At 36.5% G+C, this 9,959-nt stretch overlaps 1 protein-coding gene across 1 annotated transcript; it reads left to right on the top strand.

Moving 5' to 3' along the window:
• Positions 1–169: 169 nt before the first annotated feature.
• On the top strand, positions 170–7,637 carry ndufv2 (NADH:ubiquinone oxidoreductase core subunit V2). The gene is made up of 8 exons (XM_084369990.1): positions 170–312; positions 1,870–1,932; positions 3,528–3,590; positions 5,008–5,124; positions 5,258–5,426; positions 5,823–5,932; positions 7,277–7,353; positions 7,459–7,637. The coding sequence occupies exons 1-8, from the start codon at positions 271–273 to the stop codon at positions 7,550–7,552; spliced, it is 735 nt and encodes a 244-aa protein (XP_084226116.1). The 5' UTR covers positions 170–270; the 3' UTR covers positions 7,553–7,637.
• The last annotated feature ends 2,322 nt before the right edge of the window (positions 7,638–9,959 follow it).

Here is a 9,959-nt window from a genome sequence, read left to right as displayed (position 1 = left end):
CTCAAACGCTGGTAAACATACAACGTGAACTCTCATTCAGGTTACATAACACAGCTCAGAGGAAATGTCCAAATGGCTGTTGGCATCATTTGTTTTGGAGCTCACATTTCAATCTGGGATCGATTCACTAGCGCTGCGACTGACTGACGTAGCGTCACGTAGCGTCACGTAGCGTCAGACCCTCTTAATCGAGCGTAAGAGCTTGTGTTGATGTCGGCCACTGTCCCGTCCATTTGCTAACGCACCGGGACCAAACTTCAAGCCTCAAAGATGTTTTTGTCTGCTGCTGTTCGCTCTGCAGTATCGCAGACGGTAAAGTTATGCTACTCTTCATGGTTCTGGGTATTAATTTAAACGCACTTTTGGATAATTTGGAGAGAAGATGCTATGACTCCTTACAAGGGCAAGCAGTGGAGGCCCCTAAGCTAGTTAGCTAACTAACGTTGGGTAATATTAGCATGCTAGCTGTTTTAGCTTTCTGCTGTCAGACGTGTACAAGGTGATCGTTAGACATAATGTGCCTTGCAAAGCGAAATGTATTTTGCACATGAATGATTTTATATTAAAAACTATCTTCATCATACTAGTTATCTGACATTAACTATCACTCGGATTAAAAACAGAAAAGCTGCGAGTTCTGCTCAAAACACGTAACTCTGTTAGCTGTGTGTGTGTTAAGCTGATGTTGTAGTTGTATGGAAAATCACTGATATTTGAATAACTCGGAAGTCTTTTTTGCACTCTATTAGGATTCATTCGAGACAGTAGAAGGTTGACTTTGGTGTACAATTACAAGATTACATTAATAAAGGTGATTGACAAACCGATAGTGGCATCAGCCATCTCAAGCCATCTTATGAGAATGAAATCAGTACATCAAGGATGTATCTTACAACTACTGATCTACGATCTGTAGTTCTACCCGTGAAGTGTGCAAATGTTATGAAAACCGACCTACACTGCTCAGTATTAGTTAGGGATATTGGGATATTTTATTGTTTCACTTGATTTTTAATTCTGTGATATCTGAATTTTTATTCTGTGAATATTTTTGGTCCTCAAAAACAATGCGACACATTTCATTTGACTTTTGTTGGATTTCCATGCACATGCATAAATGCACCCATATCCCAATATCCCTAAATAATTTGAAGTTGCATGTGGATGATTTATGTAGACACATATCATTAAAACCAATACAAAACAGTGCTCAAGCTATGCTTATGTGAGGGTAGCTCATTTTGTGTTGGTTTGTTATCAAAATTTAGAGGATCTGTTGCCATCTTTAGAAATTATGCCTAATTATGTCAAATTAAGGCCTTAAGATATTAGCTCTGCGGTACACAATGACAACATCAACAGTTTTTCTATTTCTGTTCAATCAGTCAGAATCAGAAATATTTTATTCATCCCTGAAGGGAAATTGGTATCTTGCAGTAGCTCCTTCTACAAATAAATATCACAGTATAGATATTTTAATGAATTATAAATAGAAAAGACAATAAGAAGACTTAGTGAAAATAAAAAATGTGTATATATAAGTAATTAAATATAAAACAACTGTAAAACATGTTGCATTAAACTATATGTGACAACTATATTTGTATAAACATTTACTAATAGAAATGTAGGATATGTGGCTAGTACTATACTATAACTACAATGTAGATAATATCAACCAATAATGCAGTATGTAATAGTAGACAGTGGTAAACAATATAAATAAATGCTGCATAAATGTTTCCATTCATCAGTCCTTTCAGAAAGCTTCATGTCTGATGCAAGACATACCCACCAAAGGTCTTTCATGTTGGAAGTTTGATTATCACTTCACAGACTACCAGGCTGTTAATCTGTCTGTATTTGCAGGCCAGGCAGGTCAGGAATCTGCATCGGTCTGCTGCGCGCGCTGGAGCCGGTGGCATCTTTGTGGTGAGTTACAGTTTCTTTGCCAAAGTTAACAGATGTGCAGATAAAATGTATTATTGTAAGAACTGATTATCACGTTGTCCGTGTTCTTCACCACATCATTGAGATAAATGGTGAAGTTAATGGGTTCATGGGGCCAGTATATCAGGGGGTTTTAAGTTCTGTCAGATTTTGTTCTAGCTCTTAAATCAGGGACTACTTCTACATGGGAAAGCAGTGAATGCACTGAGCTATGAGATAGGACAGAGATCATCATTGAAGTACCACTGAAATAGAGTATCAGATTTGTGTGTGTGTGTATGTGGTGCTCAAAGCATTCATTATAATATAAAAATATTGTCTTGATTTGTTTTAATATTAATTATCCTTGTCACTGACCTCTATGGCCTTGTATCAGTGTGTTTAGCGGTGCCTTAATAGAGACGATGCACATCATAATGTACTCAAAACACACTAACTTTTTTATATGTTTAAGTCCATTATTTCTTTAATTTTGGTGACCTGACAGTGTGGGATATATTATACTTGTTGCCACATTTTATTAATAGTCTTAATGAAATTAAGTTGTCATCCAGTTCATGCATTTTGAATGGGTAAGGAAAACGGATGTGTTGCTGGAATCTCACAAAAGAAGACTAAACAACATTAATAAATCAAAAGCTTCTTTTCTCTCACTCTCCTTTCCACATTTGGGAGACTGGGTATTTGACTGTATAATACAATGCAATAGATCTGTTTTATTCAAGTGTTTACACACAATACCAATGTATATACAAATGTTTCACAACAGCAAGCTCAACTGAGTTTATTTTTACAAACTGTATTTATCTGCTCCTTACAGGTGGTCATATTATTCGTATGCGTTTCAAATTAATTAGCCATTTAAACCTATTTGTAAAGTGACTCAGCAATGTTTGTGCTTCCATTTTCGCTGAATTAATCCCAAAGGCATCTGTTTTCCGAAAGCTCTAATTTTATCCCGGGAGCAGCCTTTAGAGCCTATTAGAGCTGTGCTTTGCAACATAAACATCACAGGTGATACTTTTATGTAATGGAAACATGCCATGGTTTCACTGTCCCTTGATAGTAAAGATGTTTTTGGTCTGTGATTGGGGAAAATTCAGTTTGGCCGCATTGTCTTTGAACCACTCCTCTTCAATCAGGAATGATGTTTTTGTAATCATTAACTTCAAACACCATTACATTTAACTTGTTCTTTTTCTTAATTGCACAAAGGATTTTTGCTGCTCACAAGGGGGCAGTGTGTGCAGAAGCAGAAATAATTGTTGTCTGTGTTGAGTCTTCTCTGTGGTCTGATAGCAGCACCTGTTTTCCCCTCTGGCCATACATGATAGGTTATTCATATTTTATCAGATACTATTAGACACGGTCTACTGTATAAGCCTGTTACTCACTTGAAATTGGTAGTTGTGGAGTAATATTCATCCATAATAGCAACTTCATATCGATAGCTTCCGACCTGGATTTAATATAAAGTGGCTGATAATTGTTATTTGAAGATTAATAAGGATTATAATTATGCCTTTGGTGTAAATAATGTCAACTGTCTTTTTAACACTATGGTTTTTCTATTTTAGCACAGAGATACTCCTGACAACAATGCTGATACTCCATTTGAGTTCACCGAGGAGAACAAAAAGGTAAGGTTGTCATATGTGTTGAGCAGTACATAGAGAGGTGAAGACCCACCTTTTCTGCTTGACCACCATGTGAGATGTACAGTAGTTCCTGGCAAGAGACAAATAATTTTAAATCCCGTATGAATTGCATATCATGTTTGTCAATTTAAAGACAATTTAAAAAATATATTTTTAGCCCTTGTAGAGCTGGTATTAGCTAGCTCCCAGAGCGTCAGCTGTCAAAATGGCCAGACTTTTCACAATTTTCACCACTTTTGAAGGTGACGGCCATGTTGGTGTTGGTGATGTACTGTACAGTATATTGTGCAAGACAATGTAGCTGATTGAACGGGCTCACACAAAACTAAATTGAATTGTACTATCTTGATGGCAAATTTGCAAAATTACCACAAACATCACGTAATTCATGGCACAATTCAAATTGGATAAAAATGTATCATTTATAAAAATATTTGTCTCAAGGAATCAGACTTCACCTCTTTATTTTGGGGGAAGATATTTTGTTTTTTATTTGAAGCCAGTGCTAAAATCTGATATTTTCACAGCTGTACTGGCCAGTTGCAGTGTATCCGTTTACTAATTATTAAATTCCCTTTCAATCCAGCTTCTGCTTCGTTGGCTTTAGTCAGAAAATGTGTTTCCCGTTGTGTGTGTTTTTAAAAGAAAAAATAGTTTTAAAAGCCAAAACATGAGCCAAAATATGAGCATCTGATCATCGTCACCAATATAAAATAGGAGTTATTTTGCTACATTTAACTACATTACTTTTTTAAAGCTGAAAAATATTAACATGATTTTTTACATATTGAGTAATATAGATATTTATCAGCATATAATTTGATAATTGTCAGTTTGAAAAATATCTAGATAATAATTGAAACCTGACAATAACAGAGTCTTAATTAGTTAAATTTAAGAATGTAATTTATTAACTAAAAATAAAAGAAGATGTGCATTGCTGGATGGAAAAGATTTGTTGTGTTTCCCGTCTTGGTCAGCACAGAGCGACAGCATCTTTTGAGCCTTTGTGCCCCTAGGTTTCACTCAATATTTTTTCTTGTTTTTTAGACGACATCCACATCCACTTTATTCACAGGTAGCTCAAACAAACCTTTGAAGTAGTAAATAGGCGAACACTTTAATGCAGACTAACGATACAATATTTCTTCAATGTGACAGGTTGATCTATACATATTGAGTAGAAATGTCCAAGTTTTATAACGATCCCTTATCAAGATTATTTTATCGCCCAACCCTAAGTGCTTCTTTTGTATATTGGTGCAACTAATGCTTCTGTGTGAGCATCATTTGATATTTTAAATTTGTCTTATTTTTGAAGAGGAATGAAATAATTTTTATTCTGAGCAACTCCACATCCATAGTTTCGTGACTGACTATTTTTTTTCTCCCCCCATAGAGGATTGAGGCGATCATTTCAATGTACCCTCTTGGGCACAAGCAGGCAGCCACCATCCCAGTGTTGGATGTAGCCCAGAGGCAACACGGATGGCTCCCTATCTCCGCCATGAACAAGGCACAGTGATTCTTTAACATTTTACAGCCGTGTGATGCATATTGGATTTTTCTAATCCTCAGATACATCAGTACTATGTCTAATGTGTCATGTAAGCGAACCTCACTTTATGTTTGTAATTGTTTTCATTTAGGTTGCCGAGGTGCTGGAAGTGGCTCCAATGCGAGTGTATGAAGTAGCGACATTCTACACAATGTTCCTGCGTCAGCCCGTGGGAAAATACTTCATTCAGATCTGCACAACAACACCCTGCATGCTGTGCAACTCAGACAGCATCCTGGAGGCCATCCAAAACAAACTGGGTAAGAGAGCCATTTTCCATTTTATGGCGGGACACCAATGAAGGGATGAAAACGCAGATGAAAACAAGCTTTTTTTTATTGTGTATAGTTGAGATAAACAGAAATTGGGAACAAACATGTAAATATACAGTTGTCTCTGCAATTCAAACAACAGTGAGCTGTAGCAGCAAACAAGAGGACATACAAGGGTGAAATCAAGCCAGATAACTTCAGCCTGTGTGGCATTTAATAGAGCATTGTCCTACTTCTTAAATGTTTTGTTATAACTTACATTGAGCTGTGTAATGTCAGGTAATACTTCTTGAGTTAAAAACACTTGTATGTTTCATTATCATCTGTAGCTCGTCGGAGGAGATTAGCTAAATATTAAGCACGTCTTAATTTGTTTATCCCCAGGTATCAAGGTTGGAGAGACTACTCCTGACAAGATGTTCACGCTAATAGAAGTGGAATGCCTGGGTGCCTGTGTGAATGCTCCAATGGTCCAGATCAATGACAACTATTATGTGAGTGCTCAAGGAGTCTGAGCAGACAGCTTCCTTATTGAACGTTATAACTAAATTAACAAAATTAGGTTAAAACTTGAAACGGGTTTTGCAAAGAATGTCTGCGGAGAATACATCTCTCAGACCATTTCAAGAGTTCTTCGGTTTCTTTTGCAGGTGTGGTACAGTCTACACATGAAAGGCTCAAAACAAATGAAAAGAGGAGAAACTGAAACCATGACAGAGAAACAATCAATCTAAAGTTAATAATACTAATAATGATATGGCTGGAATAATAATCTTGTCTCATCCATGACCTCAGTTTGGAAAAAGATCAACTTTACGACCCAGATATGATATGAAAATGTTGCTTTTTAGATTTGTGGTTTAACATTTTCTGTAACTAATTCTGCACCAAGTTGCCATGGGGAATTTAGTTATTGCAAGCTGAGCACAAGTGAATGACCCAATTAAAGTAAATACGACTGAGAGTAGAGACATTTTCAGTAACACCTGAAATTGCTGAGGTGTGATCATTGGAGGAAGAAAAGGTGCAATGTGTTAACACCAAGAGAGGTTATACTGAGTTTAGCATTTTAACTGAGTAACTAACACTTTGAAATTATTGCAGTTTTTAGCTATTAGAGTAATAAGGTCATCAATTACACGCATTTAGTTTTATTCAAGTTTGTCTGTAAACAAACACATGCCTCACGCTGTTTATGGCTTCTAAACCTGGAAAGCAGATGCAATATAAATGTCTGATTCAGTCTTTAAACACTTTAAACTGCTGAAAATAGTTTGGTTTGCCCAGGTCAAAAACAAAGTAAGAGTCATTCACTTATTAGTCAATTTTTACCTCATTAGCACTGACTTTAGGAAAACTGATGAACTGATTAACTCATTATCTATGGAACCACATTGTTAACATTTAGCTGCTAATACAGGATAATAAGTTTGTCCAGGCAACCAGAAAAAGGCAACATACTGACTATAATTATCCGATTCAGATTTGGAAGCAAAAAGCATCACAGGGCACAATTATTCTGCATGGCCTTTTATTCTGATAATAGTTATTTATGAATTTAAATAGTGTTATTATAGTTTTATATTATTTTGTAAAACCTGCCTTTGTGTATTTTATTTAGAATTGGTTATCATCATCATAAGTTCCTTTGTAATATAGCAAAAGTAGTATTTAAAGTATTGCCTCTTAATTTCCCACTCTCTCCTTGGGATTGAATTTAATAGGATGAGAAGGTGCTCGTACGGGTTGAAGGATCTTAATAATCCAGATCACTAGTAATGAGAAACACTGCTCTATTCTATTAGTAATCATTTATCCTACTTTTGTCTTGTTTCCAGGAGGACCTCACACCTAAGGACATTGACGAAATTATTGATGAACTTAAAGCAGGCAGAGTCCCACCACCTGGGCCCAGGTACATACAAAATACCATCACGATTAAGTTAGTTTTCTGGCTGATCATATGAAATTTGTTTGCAGAATTTACTGATATAAACATTATAATTTCCTTTTTCTACAGGGGCGGGCGTTTTTCATGTGAGCCAGCAGGTGGATTGACTTCTTTGACGGAGCCTCCTAAAGGACCAGGCTTCGGTGTAAGAGCGGACCTGTAGATGTCTTTCGAAGCAATTTGTCCCTAAAACTGATATTATGTTTAACTCATACTTATTATGTAAATAAATTGTTCATGTACCTATGCTCTAGGTGTCAGTGTGTCAATTACAGGATTGCAGCAGAGGGAATGCTACAGATTATATATTTAAAATGTGGCCTGTGAGGACAGCACACTCAACAATAGAGCCTGAAATACCATGGTAAAGGCCTGACACTAGATATTTTATAGATATTTTTTGGAGTCATTGTGTTTCTTGTATTTTTCATATTTATTCAACTATATTAGATTTGTTGCAGTTAAGTCAGGTTAAAAAAAATCACTAAAACTAATATTCTGTAACATATAGTATTGGACAAAAACTCTTACTTAACCTTTATCACAGTTTTCATTGTCAGTGCTGTTGATTGAAGGCCTTCTCAGACAAACTTTTAAAGGGTTTAACTAGACTAACAAACATTCAGCATATTCATACAAGTGCATTTTGAGACATTCGCATTTATCACATGCAGTTGTGGCACATAAAATGTTTGCATACAGGTCCACCATCCAAAACTGAAATCATTCAATACAACTCGGTTATGGAAGACATATCCAATTACAGATTTCTAGTCAGAATTACTAATCAAATTATGTCAAATGAAGTCGTTTTATCACATATTAGATGAGACTTTATTGATCCCTCACAAGGGAAATTAACTTGTTACAGCAGCTCATGAGTCAGAAGCAGTGGAAAAAAGGGGACTGAATGACATACAAATGAAATGAGACATAAAATAGAATAATAGAAAAATAAAATAAGAATAATAAACACTATAAACACTATAAGCTTTTAATACACTACTCAAAATGAGTTTGGGATATTGGGATATTTAAGTATTTCATTTGGTTGTTTATTCTGTGACTTTTTTTATTTTGTGTTTTGTAAATATTTTTGGTCCCCAGAAATAATGTGCCACATTTCATTTATTGCATACATGCACCCATATCCCAATATCCCTGACTCATTTTGAGTAGTGTTTATAAAGATATGACCAAGATGGATATAATTGCACAGAGACTTGCATTGCACAGGATATAACCTGGAATTGGACAGAATGAATTGCACAGTATATTGAGTATAATCCTAATTTCAAATATCCAAGAAGAAATGTATCATTCAATGTGAATAATTAGAATTTTCTAATTAAAATGACCTCTAGTCAGAACTGAACTGGTGATAACTGGAATTTGTGTTTCAACTAGAAGAAATCTACATTTAAACTCCCAACTAAATGATTTGATAGACATCTTTGTTTAGCACTCTGCCAAGTCATAATGTAATTCTGGCCTCATGGATTTATATATGGTTTTGATTTACACTACTCAAAATTGGTTATGGATATTTTAGTGTTTCACTTGATTGTTTATCAGAATTTTTATTTTGTGTTTTGGTCCCCAAAAATACTGCAACGCATTTTATTTGACTTTTATTGCATATCCATGCACATATGCACCCATATCCCAATATCCCTAACTCATTTTGAGTAGTGTCTATCATTGATTAGAGACTACAACTTAATTGCAACCTAACTTCTACTAATCAGAAATGGATGAGGTATCTTTAATTAGCACTTTGCCAAGTCAAAATTAAATTTTGGCCTCGTAGATTTATAGATTTTTTGACCAATACATGACTTGCAGATATCTTGAAGCTATTAAATGACAAACCCTCTTGCCTTCAACACACAGCCCCCCTCCTACGACTGCTCCTGTCACTTCCATCACGCCCCGGTGGCGTTGTCGTGTCTAGCCGGTGCCCCTCCCCCACTCCGGGTTCCTCTAGCGACTTTCAAGCCTGCTCCGCAACATACAATATTATGCATCATGACGCATGCGCGCAACATACACCATGATGCAAATGTCACTGCGCAACCGATTCAGAGCTGGCCGACACAATGAGTTGGCGGGCTGAAGGGGTGAATTAAAAACACGAGTTTATCAATGAAATTATGTCTAGACTGTGTAGCCCTGCGCACAAGAACGAAAGGAGCCGCCATTCCGCTGATAACCTCAGCCGTGATCTTCGAGAAAATTCCCACTGACCGCAACACAGCAGCGGAAAAGATGACGTCAAGTTCCCCTTACTGTCCTCCCTATCCATTCCTTTCAGCCCAAATTCACACGATTAAAGCCAGCGACAGAGGCTATAAACGCCACAAGCTGACATAATGTGAAACCACAGACAGCCCTCTAAACATTAAAGGTGCGGGTTTACTCACAGAATCGCTCAAATAAGAGTTAAATCGTTTGACACGTACCCCTCTCAGTCTATCCAGCAGACGGACGCCTTATAAGCTCTGTGGGGGCTCAGGCGGTCACGTGTCTCCTCTCGACCAATGAGAACGACGCTTGCATGTTTTGCTGGG

Source organism: Pagrus pagrus (genome assembly GCF_965226575.1).
Source record: "Pagrus pagrus genome assembly, chromosome: 12".
Lineage (NCBI taxonomy): Eukaryota > Metazoa > Chordata > Actinopteri > Spariformes > Sparidae > Pagrus > Pagrus pagrus.
Note: the sequence above shows the minus strand (reverse complement) of the source record. Positions and strands in the feature narration are given on the sequence as shown.

Excerpts from the sequence above, each read along its gene's own strand:
- ndufv2 (XM_084369990.1), top strand. The coding sequence starts at position 271 with ATGTTTTTGTCTGCTGCTGTTCGCTCTGCAGTATCGCAGACG. Across the intron at positions 313-1,869 it reads GCTCTGCAGTATCGCAGACG|GCCAGGCAGGTCAGGAATCT; the intron begins GTAAAGTTATGC and ends CTGTATTTGCAG. Across the intron at positions 5,933-7,276 it reads AGATCAATGACAACTATTAT|GAGGACCTCACACCTAAGGA; the intron begins GTGAGTGCTCAA and ends TCTTGTTTCCAG.